The 22,132-nt window shown below is 48.5% G+C and overlaps 10 protein-coding genes across 10 annotated transcripts; 8 read left to right on the top strand and 2 right to left on the bottom strand.

The window, feature by feature from the left end:
- Positions 1-951: 951 nt before the first annotated feature.
- On the bottom strand, positions 952-2,337 carry EI90DRAFT_182039 (uncharacterized protein). The gene is made up of 5 exons (XM_039052229.1): positions 1,944-2,337; positions 1,786-1,832; positions 1,659-1,714; positions 1,352-1,583; positions 952-1,282 (listed from the first exon to the last, which is right to left on the bottom strand). Exons 1-5 carry the CDS (start codon positions 2,145-2,147, stop codon positions 1,162-1,164), a joined length of 660 nt encoding a protein of 219 aa, XP_038919311.1. The 5' UTR covers positions 2,148-2,337; the 3' UTR covers positions 952-1,161.
- Positions 2,338-3,596: 1,259 nt separating this feature from the next.
- On the bottom strand, positions 3,597-5,705 carry EI90DRAFT_3045984 (uncharacterized protein). The gene is made up of 6 exons (XM_039059443.1): positions 5,273-5,705; positions 4,949-5,196; positions 4,280-4,851; positions 4,152-4,251; positions 4,031-4,127; positions 3,597-3,957 (listed from the first exon to the last, which is right to left on the bottom strand). The coding sequence occupies exons 1-6, from the start codon at positions 5,371-5,373 to the stop codon at positions 3,759-3,761; spliced, it is 1,317 nt and encodes a 438-aa protein (XP_038919310.1). The 5' UTR covers positions 5,374-5,705; the 3' UTR covers positions 3,597-3,758.
- A 680-nt stretch (positions 5,706-6,385) lies between these two features.
- EI90DRAFT_181195 (uncharacterized protein) lies at positions 6,386-7,320 on the top strand. Its single transcript, XM_039052217.1, has 5 exons — positions 6,386-6,701; positions 6,760-6,899; positions 6,952-7,089; positions 7,145-7,196; positions 7,248-7,320. Exons 1-4 carry the CDS (start codon positions 6,513-6,515, stop codon positions 7,161-7,163), a joined length of 486 nt encoding a protein of 161 aa, XP_038919309.1. The 5' UTR covers positions 6,386-6,512; the 3' UTR covers positions 7,164-7,196; positions 7,248-7,320.
- EI90DRAFT_181562 (uncharacterized protein) lies at positions 7,321-9,929 on the top strand. The gene is made up of 3 exons (XM_039052220.1): positions 7,321-8,842; positions 8,892-9,586; positions 9,661-9,929. Coding segments are annotated over exons 1-3 (2,112 nt in total). The 5' UTR covers positions 7,321-7,426; the 3' UTR covers positions 9,662-9,929.
- A 1,271-nt stretch (positions 9,930-11,200) lies between these two features.
- On the top strand, positions 11,201-11,840 carry EI90DRAFT_180243 (uncharacterized protein). The gene has a single exon (XM_039052215.1). The coding sequence runs from the start codon at positions 11,301-11,303 to the stop codon at positions 11,700-11,702; it is 402 nt and encodes a 133-aa protein (XP_038919307.1). The 5' UTR covers positions 11,201-11,300; the 3' UTR covers positions 11,703-11,840.
- On the top strand, positions 11,756-12,475 carry EI90DRAFT_3045973 (uncharacterized protein). The gene has a single exon (XM_039059442.1). The coding sequence runs from the start codon at positions 11,980-11,982 to the stop codon at positions 12,262-12,264; it is 285 nt and encodes a 94-aa protein (XP_038919306.1). The 5' UTR covers positions 11,756-11,979; the 3' UTR covers positions 12,265-12,475.
- Positions 11,932-13,265, top strand: EI90DRAFT_181365 (uncharacterized protein). The gene is made up of 3 exons (XM_039052218.1): positions 11,932-12,772; positions 12,832-13,057; positions 13,108-13,265. The coding sequence occupies exons 1-3, from the start codon at positions 12,431-12,433 to the stop codon at positions 13,173-13,175; spliced, it is 636 nt and encodes a 211-aa protein (XP_038919305.1). The 5' UTR covers positions 11,932-12,430; the 3' UTR covers positions 13,176-13,265.
- A 566-nt stretch (positions 13,266-13,831) lies between these two features.
- Positions 13,832-15,077, top strand: EI90DRAFT_181515 (uncharacterized protein). The gene is made up of 3 exons (XM_039052219.1): positions 13,832-14,317; positions 14,381-14,959; positions 15,007-15,077. Exons 1-2 carry the CDS (start codon positions 13,996-13,998, stop codon positions 14,827-14,829), a joined length of 771 nt encoding a protein of 256 aa, XP_038919304.1. The 5' UTR covers positions 13,832-13,995; the 3' UTR covers positions 14,830-14,959; positions 15,007-15,077.
- Positions 15,078-18,245: 3,168 nt separating this feature from the next.
- On the top strand, positions 18,246-18,557 carry EI90DRAFT_2870968 (uncharacterized protein; the record flags this gene model as incomplete). Its single annotated transcript, XM_039053854.1, has 1 exon — positions 18,246-18,557. A coding segment is annotated over one exon (312 nt), but the record flags the coding sequence as incomplete, so codon positions are not given.
- A 101-nt stretch (positions 18,558-18,658) lies between these two features.
- On the top strand, positions 18,659-21,668 carry EI90DRAFT_3045948 (uncharacterized protein). The gene is made up of 2 exons (XM_039059441.1): positions 18,659-19,790; positions 19,844-21,668. The coding sequence occupies exons 1-2, from the start codon at positions 18,885-18,887 to the stop codon at positions 21,260-21,262; spliced, it is 2,325 nt and encodes a 774-aa protein (XP_038919302.1). The 5' UTR covers positions 18,659-18,884; the 3' UTR covers positions 21,263-21,668.
- The last annotated feature ends 464 nt before the right edge of the window (positions 21,669-22,132 follow it).

The following is a 22,132-nucleotide window of genomic DNA, read 5'->3' as shown; positions in this document are numbered from 1 at the left end:
AAGCGCATGGTTGTAATTGTCATGATCGCCTCATTAGTCATTTGGAGTAGACATGCAACGAGCTGTCTTGTCATAATGAGATCCAAGCCACACATTAAACAGAAGGCCGTAAGTCGCAGAACAGACGTGGAGAGGGCTAGAAGGGGGATCGCTTAAGGGCCCATGATCCAGGCAGCGCACAGGAGTCGAAGATGCACATGTCCGTGCATCGACATTCTGAGCTAGATGAATGCAATCGGGCCGCCATTGTACATCTAGGAATGAACCCTCGAAATTTGCTTTTTTTCATTTCGACTGCGATACAACGGGGGTCAATTGCAAATTGACTAGTCCCTTGATTGAAAGGTAAATGGCGAAAAGGCAATTGTGATCTTACCGCATGTAGTGGTCTGCGGAGATGCAGGCCGAGTTACGTTGTCGCAAATCACACACAACAATTGATTGTGCATAGAATCGAGCACTAGTGCTAAGTAATAGTACTCCTATTCCCCTTCGTTCTCTCCTGCTTTCTCTCTTGCTTTTCCTCCCACGTAAGAAGCGCCATAAGCTGTAGAGAAGATACGTACACCCATTCAACCACTGAGCTTCGTGAGAATTCAGTAAGAAAGCAGGAAAGGAGAAAAACCCAAAAAGAAATTAAAAAAAGAAAAAGCAATACCAGAGCCCGAACAACGGTAGTAAGGAGACCCAAAAGAAAAAAATCAGAAATGAAACTGCAACCGAGCAAGAACATGTCAATCATTTGATATAGTACATGGGTATGCGGAACCCCTGGGAGTGGATGAGACTTGAAAGGTGGCGTGGGGGACGCAAAAGAGATGGTAATGATCGGGCATTGGGAGTCTCGTGGATTCTGAGGTTGTTGTTCCCAAAGCGAGATATACAGGAACGTAGAAGTTTCGTAGGTCCCTACCGTCAAGATGGGAGCCCACTCATCTGGGAGGAGCAAAACTAGTCGAAATCGGGTTTAGCGAAGAAAGAGAAGGCGTCTTCCCACTTCTCCTACGACCGGATGATGATCTTCTGGTGGAGGCCTTTGTGGCACGTTCTTCCATCCACTTGTCAACTTTGGGAACAATCTGCTTCGATGTTTGTTTTAAAAAAATGTAAGGGTCGGTGCGAAGAGGGGGGAGGAAAGAATTAGCATCGAAGGTTCTTTTGTCATGTAAAATCGTTGGAGATAGGAGTGGAAGAAAAACGAACCGCGGTGATTCGTTTAACAGCATAGTACTCCGAGAGCCACAGAGGTATGGAACCACCAGGTGAAGTGGATGATGCGGCCCTGTACAGAAGAAAGGGAAAGTGCACACTATGAGCAAATTTGACTCGAACAGGAGTGATGGCGACATACAGCCATTCAACTTTCCCGTCTTCCAATTCTCTGAATCGATCCACGCTGATGACATTTGATTTGACACCCGCTTCGACAAATAGAGATAGGGGCATATCATTTTCGCCGATATCGAATGGGATGCTGATGACCCATCCTACCCGGGGATTGATAGTTTCGAGATGTGTGGTCGAGAGAAGGATGACCGTTCGAGGGGATATTGGTGGAGGGAACGTATAATGGAGTGACCATACTGTTGTACAATATTCGCAATGCATCAAAATCATCGATTCCAAAATTCGATTGGTGCACATGGAAAGCTCATTACCTTCACCCCATTGAACAGCCTTCAGAGATGTCGCAGAGGTAAGATCAGGATTATATCTGCAATATGCATGGGCGGTTGAAGATGCAACATCAGCGCTGGAACGCAGAGATGTGGGATTGGGGCATACTCTTTCTCTTGGGTATATCGATCCTCGCTTGCCACAACGTTCCACAACTAGACAACACACAAAAGAACATGAGCCGATCTGAGGGGAGGTAATCCAAAATAGTAGTCTCCGGAAACGTAACGGTAGCCGAAGGACTCGAGAAGCACGAAGAAACACACCTGATCGAACGCATTCCCTCCATTCTTCCCCGTATGTTCGCTCACCCTAGCCCACCATCTCGGCCCACGACCACCCAAAGGTTTCATTGAAAACGTCTTTACATCCCCAACGGATTTAGCTGGTTCCCAATTTGCACTTGCGGATGTGAGAGCTCTGGCTCGCTCCAGAATTCGTTCGAACGTTGGCATCCCTGGTTGTAGCATGGCACGCGCGTACAGGTAGAAGATATGTCATGATGGTGGTGATCGAGTATTTGAGTTTGCACAAGTGCGAGTGAGGGTGATAAGGTCGCGCGGCCAAAGCGCGTAAGTCAATTTTACAACAGATCACAAGTATGAGACGGGGGTTGGTTAGGAGGACATATGTGGATAGAGACAACGATTGATCGAGCAGTCAAGTTGGCGACAGAACGTTGGAAGATCCAAACAAGGGTGAGGCCCGTGCGTGCGTGTGTGAAGCAGACAAACAACAGCACTCATCAGCACCGCTTGCGAGAGATGGAGTGCAAGATATACAAATGCGTACGATTCTCGGTAACAGGTTTGAGGGATAACTCGTAGTTTGCGAGTCGATGAGGCATGGCCTAGGGGACTGAAGCTGACAACGATCGTTTGTCCGTGATCGGTAAATCCTCGAGGTATGAAAGTGCATCCAGGTATTGAACGCAAGTGCTTGAGGTGCAGGACCAAACCCACCGCGCACAACTGAGTGTAATACAAGGAAAGGGTGGGGTGGGGTGAGTAGGAAGAGTATGCGAAGAGAAGGCCGGGTACGCTGAGGAGCGGAATTCCATCACAACCAGGCACGCAAATAACTGCAGCGATCATAAGATTTTTTTTTTTCATCCAGCTCGTCCGGCGGATATCTCTCATTTACAACGAAGGCAGGGCTTAGTGCACACATATGCAAACGATCGAGAGAACTTAAGGTACGTTGTGGAGCTGACGGTGGATACCGATAAATTTGGTAGTGGAGTCGTTCATAACTCGCCTCATCGAGAAATTAATAGTGATGAACGACACCTGGATCCTGGATGGATTGACCCATGTCTACGCTGCCATGACCACGACGCACGCCTACATGAGAATGTGGAAAGAAAAGAAATTGTTTTTGCCACAAGAAAACGCGTGAATTTTTTTTTAAACAGGGAAACGAAAGCGATAAGAACACAAAGAACCCCCTAATAGTAGTAAGAGAATCGGTCAGTTAGCGCCGTACCCAGAGCTGTGAATCAGGGGCCAAAGCGAAACAACAACAAAAAAATCAGAAATCAAAAACTGAAGATCAACTCGGCATCTCCAACTCTGAAATATGAGCGAGACGCTTCAGACGGCTCTTCCAAATGCCTTCAAGAAGCTTCATCCCAGGAAAGAAAGAAAGGGAAAGAGAAGAACGATGGAATATCACCACTCACCGCAGACTGACGAATTTGTACGTATTTTTCCGCCAGTCGTTCTGAAGGCTCGATGGCAATTTTATACACGCGTCAGCCGGCTTACCCCGCACCACAATTTAGTTCTAACTGGATCAGGTCCCACGCAATGGTGCGATTCGCTCTCGTTCTGGAGGTGGGGTAGACTTGACGGCTCCGAAGGCAACCATTAACTCAGCTATAGATCACATACACAAGCACAGTGATAATTTCGACAGCTGTGGCTAAGCAATATTTTATTTACCGCTTCACGAATAGACTGGTTTACATTCTCCCTTGGACACTTTGTATCACATTTACAAGTCCTGATAATCCAATATATAATGCTTTTCCCTTGCAGCCCCCTGGACACAATTAGTGGGGTCCTTCGCTAAATCCATTTTCAGTGGAAAGGACCACCCTGCAATATGCAATCAACCCGAGGGAGAGGGTCGTGCGTTGCGAGGGACGAGTTGTTTCGCGAGGAGTCGAGGTCTGAACGGAGAGGTGGTAGTTTGTATGCCGCTTTCTGTGACAAGGCAGGTAACTGAGACCGATGCAAGTCTGGTGTGTCAATGAGAGAAATGTGAGGTAAAGTTTGTCTTTGAGAGGTGTCACGGTCTGGGATGATTCAGTCATGGCTCGCTTCGACCTGAAAGAGCGAGGTGAAGGAACACAAGGGGCATGTTGCTGTTAGCTGCAAAGATAGTAAAACCTGGTTGGACATTTGCATCGGGGAGACATCGTGACAAGGTGGTAGTTGGTAAAGTAGCTTGTGCGACGTTGCAAGTGACACCTGCTTCGGTGTGTTTAGTATGATTTTCGGTCATTAGGTCTTTGCGGGTCGTTGTGTGAGGGCGAACTATCGGTCCCTGAGTGCTCGGAAGTTCAAGCTTCTGTTCCCTGGCCTGACGCCTCTTCCACAATGGAACAGGGACCCAAGCGTCCTTCCCCATGGATACCTGCGCTCATAGAGTCACCGTCTGGCATCCACTTAGGACTCTCATTAGAAACAAATGCTTCTATGAGACTCCCATCGTTTTGAGGATTGAGGGTGCGAAGAGCAGGGTTCTGGATAGAATCTCCTCGAAGATCTGCACTTAGGGGTTCCTGAGCGTAATGGGCTGGCCGTTCGTTAGCATTATCAAGTTTCATTTGCCCTCCTTGAAGCTCAAATCCCTTCGTCGTCCCGCTGACTATGCTCGGAGCCCAAGGAAAATCCAGTGGACAATAGTAACTAGTATCAGGAATACTCTCTTTCGAACCTAGAGTGGCAACAGAAATGAGCGAAGACGAATCACGTTTTTGAACATCGGTAGGTGAATTTGAGTAGGCGGCGTCCCAGTGAATGTTTTCCGCGTCGAAGGGTAGTTTTTCGATGGCGCTGTCTTGGAGGGCCAGGGTAGAGACACCAGATGTTTGGGAAGAGCAAAACTCCACATGTTTGAGAGACTTAGAGGGAATCGACAGAACAGGGATATTGGGATGGGAAGGAGCTGGCAAAAAGTTGATCGTGGTGCGCTTATGTGACGACCTTCCGAGGGTTCATAGTCCGATCGAGATATCCTGCACCGAAGGGACCCGTCCAGTGACCATCCAGTGAGCCCTGTTCGTCACTCGAAGCGTTAACGTCTTCCATCCATTCGCCATCGAGCACAGTAGCGTTGGATATGTATGTAAGACTTGGTGTATCATATTTTGGGACGACAGCGAAATAAGACGCCTCCGCTACTCGGATACTGGGAGGGGCAAGGCCATCAATTGGGGTTGAAGGATAGCTAGGATCAATAGTGGATGCTGCAGAAAGAGGGCCCGTGGCGATGGGATTTTGAAACGCATAGCTGAAAATTGTTGTGCATCGGTTCAATTACGGGGGGGTCACCGAACAGAAATGGTGAATGCCTACGAAGTAATCACTGTTGAAATTTGTTCGAATTTGTATCATGATCGCGTGAAGACATCCATTCAGACATAGTACAACATCGAGATCCTAGGCCCCCACACGAAGAGGATGACATTGCGACAGATTTTGGTAGGCCTCAGAGCACTGGAGTTGGAATGACCAAGGCGGGGGTACGTTGCTGGACAGGAAGCCAGACGAGACTAGTGTTCGCGTGTGCAATTAATCAGTGTATAGCGTAGTACTAGCGTAGTTCACTTTGGAAAAGGAGAGTATGAAGACGAGACCGCGTTCGTCTCTGGTCAGAGACTTGACCTTGAGTTGAATTTAACTTCAATCTGGTTCCGGAGACAAATAACCACAGAAGTCGCCATAAGTTGTTTGTAATGTAAGCAAGTAGGCAAGTTTCTTGGACTTTGTATTGACCCTGAACATCGGGGTAGTACTCCCTTGGTTTTCTAGAGGACTAGCGATGGTCGTGCTCAGTTCTGGGAGGAAAGAAAAGGAACGCGACAACAGCGGAATTCTCATCGGCTACAAGGCCTTCAGCTTTATCTAAACAAATTGAGCGCCCAACCGAAAAAGGAACGTAGCTCTAATCAATTAAAAGACTCCCAACTGAGAACTCGGTTTCCATGCTAAATGTCTTTTGCAAAATGCTCGAAGGCGCGTAGTTAACATAGGTAGGTCTTTTGGCTTTGTTATCGAGCTGAATGATTTGGGTAGCGTGGCTTACGTCCTGGCTTTATCCCCACAATGCCCATTTTGCATTTGCCATCTTGCTTTGGTAAAAAGATACGTCGTGGGTTGAGCGGCCTACCTGTCTCATCTGGTCAGCACCCCCCAGCGATCGCTAACGCACGATGTCTGGCCGATTTGGGTTCTTTCGGCTTTCCGACAGACGACACTCCTCCAAGCGTCCCGGCGGTCCATCGCAACCCTCGACTCCTGCTCCCAACCTCCAGATCACTCCTTCCCCACTGCAAACGATGCAACCACTAGCAAAGACCGTAATGGATCTCGTCTTGAGCCCCCTATTGCGTTAACTGGTGGTAGTTCTCGAGGCCGGAAGCAGCGGAAGTCTGTTTGGCACGCTATAACTGGGCGGTTCAACAGAAGCCCCAGTCCCGAATCCACTCATGTCGACCAATCGAAGTCCTCCGATCCCAGACAATATGACCCTTCTACGCCGATTCGTCCCCTAATCCATGGCCATCTCCCATTCTCCCTGAGGGGGGCACCGGTGTCTCTCACACGATGCCCAACGAGCGCATCATCCACGGCAACACTGAGAGCCCTGCCACAGGACCTAGCGACGGAAAAAAAACAATCATCGCCGCCACAAGACTCGTCCTCCAAACTGCCGCCTCTGCTCTTAAGTTCGTTCCTATTCCAAATCTCGATCAAATACCAAACATACTCTTATCGTGGCTCCAAGTTTACGAGGTCCGCAGGGCATTGCAATTTTCCGATCTAATGATATAACTTTTATGTTTTCATTCAGACGATCGACAACAATGACGAAAATCTCAAGGGATTAGACGACGAAGTTCGAGAGGCTCACGAAACGATCTTTAGGCCACTCCTGTTGTGGACTGGCCAGGTTCCTCCCGAAATAGGTGATCTAATTCAACAATTTAACTTGTATGTGCATTTTCTTCATCGCTTCGTCGTCCAAATCTCAACTCTCAGCCAGAGTTCTAAAGCAACACTTGAAGCAAATCGAAGCACTCAAACGTCAAAAGCTTGCCAAGAGGATAATCCTGGTGACTGAAATATCCCAGCAAATAAATGCCGTGAAGTTCTGTGTCGCGATGCTGTCTCCCGTTTCACGGTTTGTTTCGTTAGTGTTTAGACTGTCCATTAACTGACTGGAGCATCCGCCATAGACTGCTGCGACAACTCTGAATCTCCTCCACACAATTCGGTTATCGGTGGACTGTTCGTTGCTGTTCGTTGATTTTCATCGCTCGGAATTCAATGATATTTTAGATGAACTCTCGAAACTCCAAAAAGCAAATGCGGAATACTCTACAGTGGAAAGCAAGTCGGAATGCCTGGAAGACACCCGTGTCCGGATCCAGGAATCGATACTCGATCACTTGGAGAAACAGGAACACCGATTTGTTTGGCTTCGTGGCTCTCCGGGAACTGGAAAGACTGCCATATCAATGAGTGTCGCGTCGACTTTCGACAAACAGAGTCGCTTGGCAGCATCTTTTTTCTGGGACAAAAATCGGAAGGGTGCAGGACTTGCTTCGATTGAACACTTTCCCTCTACTCTTGCACGTCAGCTTGCCATGTTTAACCCCGAGTACGAGAGCCTTCTTGTCAGTCGACTCAGACAGCTGAAGGGTGCTCTTGGCTCTGCTCTGGAGAAGCAAATGAGAGCTTGGATTATTGATCCCATGCACAAACTCTTATCTTTGGGTGAGGAGCGCATCATCATCATCTTGGATGGACTAGACGAGTGTGGGACTCAGGAGGAACTTACGTCCTTAATGAAGCTGGTACTTATCCTTGATGAGCTGCCTGCCGCATTTGCCGTGTTGGTTAGCTGTCGGCCAGAGTCATCCGTTGTGTCGGCTTGGGTTAGAGCTCGAGCTCGGGGTCTTGTAATACCCTCTGAAGATGTGGACATTGTCGCTGAGGAAGAGAACTTCCACACTATCCACCGCATGGTGGAGGAAGGCCTTCGGGATTGCATCGATAACTCTTCCTGGAAACCATCAAAAGAAGAAGTCGATGCATTTGTCTCAGCATGTCGTGGATTGCCGATTATCGCCTCAATCCGAGTCCGGGATGTCTGCCTTCAAACTCATCGTGGTGCAACCCTTCAATCCGAGTTCGAATACTTTCGTGATCTCACCGATGCCCCTGCCGATGTCAACTTGGAGTACCTGCGTGTACTTCGCCGTGCATATATGGTCGGCTCATTTGCAGTCCGTAAACATATAGCTGAGAAGTATCGCCACGTGGTTGCCATAATCAATGCAGCATTCGAACCACTAAGTGTCTTTTTTATATCGCAGCTGTCAGGAATCGCCGAGGGAGAGGTCCTAGCCATATTGGAACCAATTCGTTCAATTGTTGATCTTTCTTCAAGAAGTGGACTGGAACGTTTTTCGGAAGATCCTCCAGACAGTTCCTCTCAGGAAATGCAGGGCGTCAAATTCTATCATGCAACAATGAAAGAGTTTATAACAGGGGATTCGATTGGTAATGAAAATGACGCAGTATTCTTTATCAGGGATGCGAATAAGTATTTCATCGGACTGCCACTCCTCCAATTTTTCAATAATAGTTGTGAGCGGGATGTGTTTGGGGAGCCTGTCATTCTCCCTTTAGGAGATAAACAGACATGGGAAGATTTTTGGGAGAGAAAACGTCATCTCCCTCACCATCTCCGATATACTCGTCAATACTTATTAGAACACTTGGACCCCTCACAACTCTTTGCACAAGAGTCCAATTTGCAGAATGAGTTTAATACATTCCTCACGCGAAACTTGGTTACGTTTATGCACCTGGTGCCGCTCCATGAACAGCGCAAGCTGGGATTCCCTGATGGATTTCATGAATTCAAGGTAAATAAATCATTGTGCAGCGATTGTTTTAATATGTCATTTTTAACAGAATCGCCATTCGTTCAAACTTTTGGGAGAAGCTCAAAACAAGCAATGGGTGGATTATTCATCTCAGAGGTCTCACAGTTACATATCTTCCCCAACACCATGGGACCTCCATCGATCAACCCTTCCTTTCACCCCATCCTCATCACCTTTTCACAAACTGTATGGCCACCTCTCCGATCCTGTTCGGATCTTCACCATTTCCGGCGATTTTTCTGGGCACAGAATCCCATTGAGTGAGGATTTACTCGATGCCCGAATGGGCATGGAGGCAAAACTACCTAATTTGCTAAAGAAGGCTAATAGTTACGGTCGGCGTGTTGAGGTTGATTATGATGCCCAATTCAACGATCCTGATGTTCGTAACGGTATTGTGACATGTGCAGCACTCTCCTTCGATGGTCATCATATAGGTCTCGGTATTGGTAGTGGTGTCATTGAGCTTGCCGATATCGACCTTCAGCGCACGATTTCCCGATTCCACCTCTATCCACCCAACCACCCAATCTGGATCGAATTTGTCCATGGTAACCACCGAGTCGCTGCCGAGGACAATGAAGGGAACGTCACCATCCTCAGCCACGATATGGCCTCTGTTAATCTTGGTACTCTTCCCAACAATCGTCTTCCTGCTGTAACTCGAGTATCAGATAATGGATTGTTTATCATACGAGTCCCATGGAACACTGATAACTCGTGGTATGACAACATGATTCTCATATCCATTCTGGACAACCCGCACATGCGGCTCCTCGCTTCTCCTCCCCAATCAGATGATTCTCTTCGCCTTGACATGCTTGCTATTCCTCACCGTCGCACGCTTGGGTTTTCTCCAGGAGCACGTTATGTTGGGGCTTTCGATGGCCTCAGCGCTTTCACCTGGTCAACGGGCTCGGGTGATCTCATTGCGCATTATCGTGTGACAGATTTCAATTTTTGGATTATGAATCCAACTGTTCCCCTCGCCCACTCTTATCGCATCCCTGATCCTGTATACACTCTACCTACCCTTCCCTTGACAGAACGTGGTACAGCAGATACGCGTCATTCCGAAACAGATGCGGGGTATAACTTGGACGAGTCCTGGATTAAGTGTCCATTTTATGTTCTCTCACAAAGCAAGGACGACGACGACGAGCCTGAGCCTGACATTTGTTCATCCGCTATAGGAAGAACCCCACTGTTCCGAGCCGATGAAACACACACTGGGCTACCAATGTTCTTCAATGGCAAATTAGAATTCATTATTCCCAAGGAGTATCGACCAGTTATCTTTTCTTGTGCCAAAGTTCCAGGCGCTTGGTATTGGTATGGTGATCAAGTGCCATCTGATCCTACCTTTATGTACAGCCCTCGGTCCAGCAAAGATGGGACTCGAATCCTTCTCCAAGGCCGGCAGACGGCTCCAATTGTCATTGATCTTAGCCAAGTTATTTAGGAAGTTTTCGCTAGTTCACCCTTCCATCTTTCTGGACTTCCCTTGGACTCCGTTCCCTTTCCCGAGGTGCAGTGGGTATAAATAAAGTTCGGAGACTTCAGCAGATCTATGACCATTCCTCCGTTCCAGTGTCTTTCAGTCTCTGGTTGGAATGCACAGCATTGATTGCAACCACAGACTTTTTGATTTTGCTCTATTCATAGTTCCTCAATTTGCTTTCACTCTGTATTAGGTTGAATTTATCCGCCACCTGAGGCACCAAAAGATCGTTCGACCAGTTCCATCGTTCCACCCGACGTTCATCCCCAACTGTACATAAGTAATGTAACAAAAAGACCAACGTAGTATAAGTGTTACATGGATATGTGTGTGTGTGGTCTTTGTGCACATCGTGAGAACGCCAACATGTGGACGACTTGCTTGTCCCAATGAACTTATGAGCTCGAAGAGTACCTCATTCCACCCCTTGTCCCATCTCTTGAACACTCTCCCCATCAACAAGCTCGCTCAGAGTTCTGCCTGTCCGTCCCTCCTTTTTGCAACGTGCAATCAACTTACACCAACAATCATCCCTTCTGGTCCTCTCGTCTTGCTACCGAGTTCTTGTGATGTTTTCTTCTGTTTGCTGTTTTTTTTTTTTTTTTGGCTCTCTCCTGCCACATTTCAACCCCAAATTGCATTCTGTCCACTTAGGCGGGTGCCTCAGGCCTCACCGCAACCTAAACCTGGCCCACCTCCGACTTGCGAAGAAAATTTCTCCGCAAATATGGAATGATCGGTGTCTAGCAGTGAAAGATACATTCCTATTTGCGTGGGTGGCACGGTTACGAGAATGCTGCTTTCGGATACGATGAGCTCCTAGCTGCCAACAGTATCCAGGATTTCAATGGATGGTCTATGATTCCCTGAGCACTATGCTTCTCATGGGGCTGAAGAGTACAAGCGCGCGATGAAACAAGCAGACCTTCAAAGACCATGTGTGTCGGAACCGTCATAAATTTCAGTGGTGTAATCTATTTCTTCCAATTCAGAATAGCGAAATCCTTTTCCCTCGACCTACGCGGGTTGCTGTCCACCTATGCATTGTCGGGCGACTTGGCAGATATTGAACAATTCCGTAGAAAGCTGTCACCAACATCCAATCTCAGCTCGGAGAGACACCTGCTTTCCACGTTCAAATCGGCTTCTTACCATGACTATGACCCAACCGGGCGTGTTGACATATTCTCTGATGCCGCTGACCAACTTATCACATCAGCAATCGATCACACAACGTCTTGGTCAGTAACAATACTCCTTGCGGAAGTCGCCACATTTCAAATGGAGTTCAAGTACTTCGCACGTCTTACTGGACGAAAGGAGTATTTAATTCTTTAGACCAGATAATGACACCGGCCGTCTGCAGGAGACGAAGGATGGGTTGTAGAGTATATTTTGGGGTGGAAATCGGTATTCGCTTGGTCGTAAGTCTGTTATATGCGCATTTATGACCAACCGGTACGTTTAAGGACAAGTGGGTGTGATCTAGACTAGCCCGCTACTCCGTCGGCGGTATGACAGACAGTACAGAGTGACATCTCCCATTTGTTGAGGCGCTTTCCAATCCCAGTATGAATGCCTCTTCTCTGGCAAATCCGAAAAGCGGTTTCAGGACATGTGTTGCCATTTCAAGGCTTTCATCATTCACGCTCTCCATAAACTCGAATTTCGATCTCAGTCCGTTGAAGGCGTTATAAACAATATGCTGTTCCTCTCAGGCTCTCCGATTCGTGATTCCCCCTACATCTCTTCCATGGAAGCGGGACGCCCCCACCACCAACTTGAACATCATCTTGTATGTCTCTACGCAAGCCTCATCGCACTCGGCGTGGAGACACTTGGCTTGGAGCTCTCGCGCAAGAAGAATCAGATCTGCACCCCTGGGCGGCTGAAGGACTGACGACCTGGTGCGGCCTTGTATACACGGAAGCGGAGGGTGGTTTGGTGAGGTGTGGCATGGCGTGGAAATGCGGTCCACCAAGTCGATAGAGGCACTGGGGCAGTAGAGGAATTAAGAATGGGCACCTGGAGGAGTTTCGCTAGGTCTGAAAGGCGTAGCGAGATCTATGGTTCGTGCCCAGGGGTTATTATATAAGAGGGGGGAGGTCATGGTGACATCGGAACCAATCAGCTCACTTGCTGATCTTTCCTCAACAAGCCTCCCGGAAAGTTCCTTAGGGAATGCGCACGTACTATCATGCAACGATGAAGTCATAACAGAGAATCCAATTCATGGTAGTGAAATCGACATTCTTTTTCAACGATGTGAAGGGGTATTTCCTCTGACTCCGGCGCGCACCTTCCATTTTTCGGCGACGGTGAGCGTGACACATATATCCGGGTTGCCTCTCGTTTTATGGAAGAATGCCTTCCGGGTGACAATAATGCTCCTGGGTCGGTTCGACTCTGTGATTCCTGTTCATTCTGATATGTGAGTGAAACATATTGACATTGCGCGTATTTTCAGGATATGATGTCATTTTCTATGATTCATTTGAGCTCCGAGAGAAGCTCAAGAGGAATTGCGCGTAATCCCAATTTTGGAACAGTGATCTTCAACTATCGAGCCTTTATCGATCGTTGTTTCCTTTCACCCCATCCTCATCACCTTTTTACCAACTATACGACCATCTCTCTGATCCTGTCCGGGTCTTCACCGTTTCCAGCGATTGTTCTGGACACGATTCCGTTGAGTGAGAATTTACTCAATGGCTCGAACGGTCATGGAAGTAAAGGTTGATAGATGGGGTGATGAGGCGACTAATTACGATTCCCAATTTAATGATCCCGATGTTCGCAATGGTGTTGTGACATACGTGGCGCTTCTCCACCGATGGCCGTTATGCAGCCCTCGGTTTTGGTAACAGTATTATCGAGGGAAACGCAAGTCCCAAGCCATGGTAGGCCCACTGGCATCCTCCCTACTGGAACGCTAGCGTCGTATCATGGATATTTGTCGTACGAGCCCACGGAAGATTGACAAGCCTTGGTATGACGTCAACACGTCAACACAACCCTTGCATCTGCTTCAGACAATCCGCACGTCTAGCTCCTCGGCTCTCCTCCTTCCGGCCCCTCCATTCCATCCTTCCGCTCAAATTCTTTGTTAGCCATCCCTCATCACCGCACGCTTGGGATTTCTCCCAGTTTACAGAGGTCCGAGGTTGCGCGTCATCGTGTTACAAATTTCAGTTCTCGGATTATGAATCCCGGCCTCCATCCCTTGATCATATCTCATATATTTCTCATATGTTCCGATCTCGTATCGAACCTACTCGCTCCCCCTGGCTGGAGGTGACGTGACAGACCTGCATCATTCCGAAGTGAACCCAGAGCATGACTCAGATGGGTCCTAGATCAAGCATGCATGAAGACCTCAGCATGTATTCACCTGTTGCTGGAACAATCCCGCTATTGTGCACTGGCAACGTAACACCAATATGGTCCAACTACAGAACAGAATCCTCTGGCCGCCCGTGGTAATCGTGTCAACCGTCTGAGAGCTTGGTCTCGTTTTCGAGCGCCGTTTGATGCTACGAATCCCTACCGCCTCCTGTCCAGCAAGGATGGGAGGGACTCCGAAGCCGGATGAGGACTCCAATTGTTTTTGACATCAGTTAAGTCGTCTAGGATGTCCGCGGCCGCTATCACCCTCAGCCATGGTGTGGTCCCCATGAGTCTTGGTACTCTCCCGAATGGCCCCTATCTTGCTGGAACACTGATAGGGGCCTTGGTACGACAACATGACGCTCATACCGATGGCCCGCACATTCAATCCCTCCCCTTTCCTTCTGACTCTTCCGCTCCATCCTTCCAACCGAATTCTTTGCTAACCATTCCTCGTCCTCGTGCGCCTGGGTTTCCTCCCGGAGCATGGCATTTTTGGATGGAGAACAGCGCTTTCACTTACGACGGAGTCGGGCGAGCTCATTGCACGTTACAGCGTTACCAATGTCAGTTCTTTGGGTTATAAATCGCACAGTTCCCATCATCACTTGCTGATATCTCATCCCTAGCCTTGTATCCCTCGACTCGATCTTCCCTGGTGATACAGCAGACATGCACCTATCCAAACCGTATGCACGACTCAGATGCGTCCCATTTCACGACCTCCCACCAAACACACACGAAGACTTTCGGCGTCTATTCGTCTGGTACGGGGAGAATCCCATTGCTCTGGATGGGACACATAAGCGAGAGGCACCAATATAGTTTAACGGCAGAACAGAGTCTACTATCTCTGTACGGTATCTCACTTCAGGGTGGGTTGCGTCACCCATACGGAGCCTTGTGTGGCGATCGAGTGCCGTTTTATGCTAAAGTCACGAATCTCTATCACCTCCGGTCCAGCAAAGGACGGGACTCGACTTCTGCTCAAAGCCGGATGACGGTTCCGATTGCCGTCGAAATTAGCAAGAGTCATATATCGTCCTCCAACTTGTACATCGCTGCGCTTGAACATTAATGATAGCGAGCAAACGCTAGTGAAGGGGAACAGCATCCTCTAGCTCTCAAGTTAAACAACGAAGCAGCACCACCCCGAATAAGGATCTGGACGCAATAGCATAGCTCGCATATGGTACTGGGGCCTGGTTGTGCGGATCGGATGATTGAACGTCTCGCGACCTGATCAATCCTATAGAGGAACTTTGGGTCCCTCGGCCATCCACGGCCATAGGACTTGGAAAGTACCGCATCCCGTCTGATCTGCAAAGCCAAGCCAAGTACCGGTTGGTTAGTACTATGGTAGGGACTATGTGGGATCTTAACTGCTGTGGTTTTTTTTTTTGTTTCCTTCGCTTTTCTTTCTTCCAGTTCCAGGGATCGGTGAACGCCCTCCTGATGTCCCATATTCCATTCCGTTCAAACACACGTACCACACACACCAGCTCGCACGACATGGCTTCATTACTGTGAAATCGTCGTCGCGTGCTTGGGTTTCCTCCCGGAGCACGGCATTTTGGCCCTTTCGATGGAGCCAGCGCTTTCACCTAGTCGATGGATGGGCAAGTTCATTGCGTGTTACACCGTTACGAATGTCAGTTCACTTGCTCATATCTCATCCCTGGCCCTGTATCCCTGGACCCTATCTAGTACAGCAGACATGCACCTCTCCGAACTGGATGCACGACTCAGCTGCGTCTCATTTTATGGCCTCCCACCAAGCACGCACGAAGGTCTCAGCATTATTGTCGGGAGAACCCCACTGCTCTGGATGGGAAACATAAGCGAGGGTGGGTTGTGTCAACCACTCGTATGGTATTCGAGTGCCGCTTGATGCTACAAATTAGGAATCTCTATCACCTCCGATCCAGCAAGGACAGGACTTGACTTCTGCGCTATCTTGGAGCACCAGGGCAGAGACACCAGATGTTTGGGAAGAGCAAAACTCCGCATGTCTGAGAGACGAACATGAACACTAGGGAAGGGAAGGAGCTGGCAAAAAAGCCGATCCTGGTACATTTATGTGACGACCTTCTGAAGGCTCATAGCCCGATCGAGATATCCTGCACCAAATGGACCGTCCAGCGACCCTTGCTTACCACTCAAAACATTAACATCCCCTATCTATTCACCACCAAACACAGTAGCGTTGGATATGTGCACGACTTGGTGTGCCATATGTCGGGACGACAGCGAAATACGCCTCTGTTACTCGAATACTGGACATTAATTGGAGTCGAAGGATAGCTAGGATCGACCATGGACGCTGCAGAAAGAGGGCCCGTGGCGATGGAATTTTGAAGCGCATGACGATGGGCCGGTTCAATCACGGGGGGTCACCGAACAGAAATATTTACGAAGCAATCACTATTGAACACTTGTCCGAATTTGTGTCATGATCGCGCGAAGTCATCCAGTCTGACATGGTACAACATCGAGATCCTAGGCCCCCACACGAAGAAGATGACATCGAGACAGATTCTGGTAGGCCTCAGAGCACTGGAGTTGAAATAACCGAGGTGGGGTACGCTGCTGGAGGGTGACAGGAAGCCAGACGAGACTGATGTTCGTGTGCGCAATTAATCTGTATAGGGTAGTTCACTTTGAAAAAGGAGAGTATGAAGAGGAGACCGCGTTCGTTTCTGGCCAGAGACTTGACCGGTACGAGCCTGAGTTGAATTTACATAACTCCCAGGAAGTCGATTCCTGTCATGCAATTCCCACGCCATAAATTGTTTCTAAAATGCTGAAGGCAAGTTTTTGTATTCACCCTGAACATCTGGGTAGTACCCCCTTGGTTTGCTGGACTAGCGACGGTCGCGCTGAGTTCTGGGAGGAAAAGGAACGCGACAGCAACGGAATTTTCATCGGCTGCACGGCCTTCAGCTTTATCTAAAAAATTGAGCGCCCAACCGAAAAAGCTCCAATGGACTCCCAACTGAGAAGCCGATTTCCATGCTAAATATCATTTGCAAAATGTTCGAAGGCGTGTAGTCAACATAGGTGGGTTTTTTGGTTTTGTTATCAAGCCGAATGATTTGGGTAACGTGGCTTACGTCCCGGCTTTATCCCCACAACAGGCATTTTATCCTGCTTGGGCTGGGACCTGCCTTATTTGTCGTGGGTTGAGCTACCTGCCCATCTGTTCAGCGCCCCCCTCAGCGATTGCTAACGCACGATGTCTGGCCGATCATCTGGGTTCTTTCGGCTTTCTGAGAGACGGCATTCTTCCAAGCGTCCCGGCGGTCCACTGCAACCTTCGGCCTTGCTCCCAACCTCCAGATCACTCCTTCCCCCACTGCAAACGAAGCAACCACTGGCAAAGATCGTGATGGATCTGAGAGATCTCGTCTCAGCCCCCTACTTCGTCAACTGCTGGTAGTCCTCGGGGCCGGAAGCAGCGGAGGTCTGTTTGGCACGCTATAGCTGGGCGGTTCAGCAGAAGTCCCAGTCCCGATCCCACTCATATCGACCAATCGAAGTCTTCTTATCCCAGACAATCTGACCCCTCCAGGTCCGATCCGCCATCCCCTAATCCATCGCCATCTCACATTCTAGCCATCAATACCTCTCACACGATACCCAACGAGCGCATCATCCACGGCAACACTGAGAGCCCCGTCACACAACCAGGACTCACAGGCGCAGACCTAGATATTCCATTGTCAATGGATCAAACGTCGACATCTTCCGCCGTCCCTGCTGGTGACAGAAAGAAAACAATCATCGCCGCCACGAGGCTCGTCCTCCAAACTGCCACCTCTGCTCTTAAATTCGTCCCCATTCCGAACCTCGATCAGATACCAAGTATACTCCTGACCTGGCTCCAAGTTTACGAGGTTCGCAGAGCATTTCGATTTTCCGATCTAATGATATAACCTTTATGTTTTCATGCAGACGATTGACAACAATGACGAAAATCTCAAAGGATTAGACGATGAAGTTCGAAAGGCTCACGAAACGATCTTTAGGCCACTCCTGTTGTGGACTGGCCAGGTTCCTCCCGAAATAGGTGATTTAATCCAACAATTTAACTTGTGTGTACATTTACTTGATCGGCCCGCTGTCCAAATCTCAACTCTCAGCCACAGAGCTCTAAAGCAACAATTAACGCAAATTGAAGCACTCAAACGTCAAAAGCTTGCCAAGAGGATAATCCTGGTGACTGAGATATCGCAGGAGATAAGCGCCGTGAAGTCCTGTATCCGTGATGCTGTCGCCCGCTTTACGGTTTGTTTCGTTGGTGTTCAGACTGTCTGATGACTGATATACTGCATAGACCGCTGCGACAACTCTAAATCTCCTCCATACGATTCAGTCATCGGTGGACCGTTCGTTGTTGTTCCCTGATTTCATTGCTTGGAATTTAATGATATTTCAGGTGAGCTCTCGAAACTCTACAAAGCAAAGGCGGAATACTCTGCCGTGGAAAGCAAGTCGGAATGCCTGGAAAATACCCGTGTCCGGATTCAGGAATCGATACTTGATCACTTGGAGAAACAGGAGCACCGATTCGTCTGGCTTCGCGGCTCTCCGGGAACTGGAAAGACCGCTATATCAATGAGTGTCGCGTCGACTCTTTACGAACAGAGTCGCTTGGCAGCATCTTTCTTCTGGGACAAAAATCGGAAGGGCGCAGGACTTGCTTCGATTGAACACTTTCCCTCTACTCTTGCACATCAGCTTGCCATGTTTAACACCGAGTACGAGGGTCTTCTTGTCAGTCGACTCCGACAGCCTTCATCATTGAAGGGTATTCTTGGCTCCACTCTGGAGAAGCAAATGAGAGCTTGGATTATTGATCCCATGCACAAACTCTTATCTTTGGGCGAGGAGCGCTTCATGATCATCTTGGATGGACTGGACGAGTGTGGGACTCAGGAGGAACTCACGTCCTTAATGAAGCTAGTACTTATCCTTGATGAGCTGCCTGCCGCGTTTGCCGTGTTGGTCAGCTGTCGGCCAGAATCATCTGTTGTGTCGGCCTGGGTTAGAGCTCGAGCTCAGGGTCTTGTGATACCCTGTGAAGATGTGGACATTGTTGCTGAGGAAGAGAAGTTCCACACTATCCACCGCATGGTGGAGGAAGGCCTTCGGGATTGCATCGATGACTCTTCCTGGAAACCATCAATAGAAGAAGTTGATGCGTTTGTCTCAGCGTGTCGTGGATTGCCGATTATCGCCTCAATCCGAGTCCGGGATGTCTGCCTTCAAACTCATCGTGGTGCAACCCTTCAATCCGAGTTTGAATACTTTCGTGATCTGATCGATGCCCCCGTTGACGTCAATTTGGAGTACCTACGTGTACTTCGCCGTGCCTATATGGTTGGCTCATCTGGAGTCCGTAAACATATAGCTGAGAAGTATCGCCAAGTGGTTGCCACGATCAACGCGGCATTCGAGCCACTCAGTGTGTTTTTTATATCGCAGCTGTCAGGAATTACCGAGGGAGAGGTTCTAGCCATATTGGAACCGATTCGCTCAATTGTCGATCTTTCTTCAAAAAGTGACCTGGAACGTTTTTCAGAAAATCCTCCAGAAAGTCCCTCAGGGGAAATGCAAGGTGTCAAATTCTATCATGCAACGATGAAAGAGTTTATAACGGGAGATTGGATTAGTAGTGAGAATGACCAAGTATTTTTTATCCGGGATGCAAACAAGTATTTCATCGGACTACCACTCCTCCGATTTTTCAATAATAGTTGTGAGTGGGATGTGTTTGGGGATCCCACCAGCTCCCCTTTAAGACATGAACGGAGCCGGGTTGTTCGGGAGGACAAGAAACATCATCGGCCCCATCATCTCCGATATGCTCGTCAATACTTATTAGAACACTTAGATCCCTCACAACTCTTTGCACAAGGGTCCAATTTGCAGAACGAGTTTAATACATTCCTCACGCGACACTTGGTTACATTTATGCACCTAGCACCAATCAATGAACATCGCCAAGTATTTCCTGATGGATTTGATGAATTCAAGGTAAATAGAATCGTCGTGCCGCGATTATTTTAATGTGATGTCATTTTCAACAGCATTGCGATTCATTCAAACTTTTGAGAGAAGCTCGAGAAAAGCAATTTGTGGAGTATCTGGATGTGGTTTCCTTGTCACCATGGCATCTCCATCGATCAACCCTTCCTTTCACCCCATCCTCATCACCTTTGTACAAACTGTACGGCCACCTCACTGATCCTGTCCGGATCTTCACCATTTCCGGCGAGTTTTCCGGGCACAGAATCCCATTGAGTGAGGATTTACTCGATGCTCGAATGGTCATGGAGGCGAAGCTACCTGATTCAGAGAAGGTTGATAGATGGGGAAGTTCCCCGAAGATCAATTATGAAGTCCAATTCAACGATCCTGATATTCGTAACGGTATTGTGACATGTGCAGCACTCTCCCTCAATGGTCATCATATAGCTCTCGGTATTGGCAGTGGCATCATTGAGCTTGCTGATATTGACCATCAGTGCACAATTTCCCAATTTCAGCTTGATCGACCCAACCACCCGGTCTGGGTTGAATTTGTCCATGGCAGCCACCGAGTTGCTGCCGAAGACAATGAGGGGAACGTCACCATCCTTAGCCACAATATGGCCTCTGTTAATCTTGGTACTCTTCCCAACAATCAGCTTCCTGCTGTAACTCGAGTATCAGATAATGGATTGTTTATCATACGAGTCCCATGGAACACTGATAACTCATGGTACGACAACATGACTCTCATATCCATTCTGGACAACCCGCACATGCAGCTCCTCGCTTCCCCTCCTTCCCAAGCAGATGATTCTCCTCGCCTTAACACGGTTGCTATTCCTCACCGTCGCACGCTCGGGTTTTCTCCAGGAGCACGTTACATCGGAGCTTTTGATGGTCTCAACGCTTTCACCTGGTCGACAGACTCGGGCGAGCTCATTGCGCATTATCGTGTGACAGATTTCAAATATTGGATTATGAATCCTGCTGTTTCCCCTGCCTGCTCTTATCGCCTCCCTGATCCTGTATCCACTCGACCTACCCTTTCCTTGGCAAAAACTGGCACAGCAGATATACATCATTCCGAACCAGATGCGGGGCATAACTTGGACGAGTCCTGGATTAAGTGTCCATTTTATCTTCTCTCGCAAACCAAGAAGGAGGAGGAGGAGGGGATGTTGCATAAGTCTGATATCCGTTCATCTGCTGCAGGAAGAACCCCATTGTTTGGAAGCGGTGAACAACGTGCGGGGCTACCAGTGTTCTTCAATGGAAAATTGGAACTTGTTATTCCCGAGGAGTACCGACCAGTTGTTTCTTCTAGTGCCAACGGCCTAGGCGCTTGGTATGGCGATCAAGTGCCATTTGATCCTACCCATCTGTACAGCCCTCGGTCCAGCAAAGATGGGACTCGAATCCTTCTCCAAGGCTGGCAGACAGCTCCAATTGTTGTTGATCTTAGCCAAGTCATTTAGGATGTTCGTGGTCAAATTGCAATGTCTTCCTATTTACCTTGCACGTTCTATCCCCCGTCAGAGGGGGGATCGCGAAGTTCGCTGGGTCGCCTTCCATTCTTCTTGACTTCCCTCGGACGAGGTCCCCTTTCCCAGGGTGCAGATAAAGCTCGGAGATTTCAACAGATATATGGCCATTCCTCCCTTGCAGCCCCGGGTCAGACAGAATGAATGCTCAGTGTTTCAACCAGAGACTTTTTCATTTTGCCCTTTCCATAGTCCCTTGATTCGCTTTCTGTTATCACTTTGAACATACTAGAAAATCAATATTTCTTTTGCCAGTTCCATCATTTCACCCGGTATTTGTCCTCAGCAACGCTGTCCCGACTTAGCCTTAGCCGATGAACTTAGGAGGCTCGAAGAGTACCTTGTTCTGTCCCCCTGTCCCATCTGAGCCTGATCACGCCGAAACCTGTGGCCAGTGAAAGTTGAAAACCCAAAAGAAAATTTGTGTTGCATTCGAATTAATCCCAAGACCAACGCACAAAGGTATTATTATCCCCTCCCACCCACGGTTTCGATGGAACGATCGAGGGTCGAAGCAACTCCACTGATATATCTTTGACCGGAACGTGCGGAAGGGCTGCATCTAAACCATTGCTTCCATCACATCCCGACTTTGATATTACGGTGGTGCACATAAGTTGGGCCAACGTTTCCTTAGAGTATCGGGGCCTTGTTTATCATGCTGCTCAGAGTTCTGCCTGTGCCTCCTTCTTTGCAACGCGCAATCAATTTACACCAAGAATCATCCCTTCTGGTCCTCTCATCTTGCCACCCGAGTTCTCGTCCCTTGTGGTATTCATCTGTTTGCTGTGTTTTGGCTCTCTC

The sequence above is a fragment of the Cantharellus anzutake genome, assembly GCF_015039405.1.
Source record: "Cantharellus anzutake strain C23 chromosome Unknown EI90scaffold_11, whole genome shotgun sequence".
Lineage (NCBI taxonomy): Eukaryota > Fungi > Basidiomycota > Agaricomycetes > Cantharellales > Hydnaceae > Cantharellus > Cantharellus anzutake.
The sequence above is the reverse complement of the archived record's forward strand: the minus strand, read 5'-3'. Positions and strand labels throughout refer to the sequence as shown.

What these genes read in the sequence shown, in the direction of transcription:
- EI90DRAFT_182039 (XM_039052229.1), bottom strand. Translation starts at nt 2,147, where the DNA reads ATGCTACAACCAGGGATGCCAACGTTCGAACGAATTCTGGAGCGAGCC. An exon ending in CGATATACCCAAGAGAAAGA is followed by an intron (nt 1,715 to 1,785) that starts GTATGCCCCAAT and finishes TGCATATTGCAG; the next exon opens with ATATAATCCTGATCTTACCT. An exon ending in GACGGGAAAGTTGAATGGCT is followed by an intron (nt 1,283 to 1,351) that starts GTATGTCGCCAT and finishes TCTTCTGTACAG; the next exon opens with GGCCGCATCATCCACTTCAC.
- EI90DRAFT_3045984 (XM_039059443.1), bottom strand. Translation starts at nt 5,373, where the DNA reads ATGTCATCCTCTTCGTGTGGGGGCCTAGGATCTCGATGTTGTACTATG. An exon ending in GCTTGGGTCCCTGTTCCATT is followed by an intron (nt 4,252 to 4,279) that starts GTGGAAGAGGCG and finishes GCCAGGGAACAG; the next exon opens with AAGCTTGAACTTCCGAGCAC. An exon ending in AACAGCAACATGCCCCTTGT is followed by an intron (nt 3,958 to 4,030) that starts GTTCCTTCACCT and finishes CACCTCTCAAAG; the next exon opens with ACAAACTTTACCTCACATTT.
- EI90DRAFT_181195 (XM_039052217.1), top strand. Translation starts at nt 6,513, where the DNA reads ATGCCCAACGAGCGCATCATCCACGGCAACACTGAGAGCCCTGCCACA. An exon ending in CGTGGCTCCAAGTTTACGAG is followed by an intron (nt 6,702 to 6,759) that starts GTCCGCAGGGCA and finishes GTTTTCATTCAG; the next exon opens with ACGATCGACAACAATGACGA. An exon ending in CTAATTCAACAATTTAACTT is followed by an intron (nt 6,900 to 6,951) that starts GTATGTGCATTT and finishes ACTCTCAGCCAG; the next exon opens with AGTTCTAAAGCAACACTTGA.
- EI90DRAFT_181562 (XM_039052220.1), top strand. Translation starts at nt 7,427, where the DNA reads ATGAGTGTCGCGTCGACTTTCGACAAACAGAGTCGCTTGGCAGCATCT. An exon ending in ATGGATTTCATGAATTCAAG is followed by an intron (nt 8,843 to 8,891) that starts GTAAATAAATCA and finishes CATTTTTAACAG; the next exon opens with AATCGCCATTCGTTCAAACT.
- EI90DRAFT_180243 (XM_039052215.1), top strand. Translation starts at nt 11,301, where the DNA reads ATGTGTGTCGGAACCGTCATAAATTTCAGTGGTGTAATCTATTTCTTC.
- EI90DRAFT_3045973 (XM_039059442.1), top strand. Translation starts at nt 11,980, where the DNA reads ATGTGTTGCCATTTCAAGGCTTTCATCATTCACGCTCTCCATAAACTC.
- EI90DRAFT_181365 (XM_039052218.1), top strand. Translation starts at nt 12,431, where the DNA reads ATGGTTCGTGCCCAGGGGTTATTATATAAGAGGGGGGAGGTCATGGTG. An exon ending in TCCTGGGTCGGTTCGACTCT is followed by an intron (nt 12,773 to 12,831) that starts GTGATTCCTGTT and finishes GCGTATTTTCAG; the next exon opens with GATATGATGTCATTTTCTAT. An exon ending in TCTGGACACGATTCCGTTGA is followed by an intron (nt 13,058 to 13,107) that starts GTGAGAATTTAC and finishes AAAGGTTGATAG; the next exon opens with ATGGGGTGATGAGGCGACTA.
- EI90DRAFT_181515 (XM_039052219.1), top strand. Translation starts at nt 13,996, where the DNA reads ATGTCCGCGGCCGCTATCACCCTCAGCCATGGTGTGGTCCCCATGAGT. An exon ending in CACGTTACAGCGTTACCAAT is followed by an intron (nt 14,318 to 14,380) that starts GTCAGTTCTTTG and finishes TCTCATCCCTAG; the next exon opens with CCTTGTATCCCTCGACTCGA.
- EI90DRAFT_3045948 (XM_039059441.1), top strand. Translation starts at nt 18,885, where the DNA reads ATGGTGGAGGAAGGCCTTCGGGATTGCATCGATGACTCTTCCTGGAAA. An exon ending in ATGGATTTGATGAATTCAAG is followed by an intron (nt 19,791 to 19,843) that starts GTAAATAGAATC and finishes CATTTTCAACAG; the next exon opens with CATTGCGATTCATTCAAACT.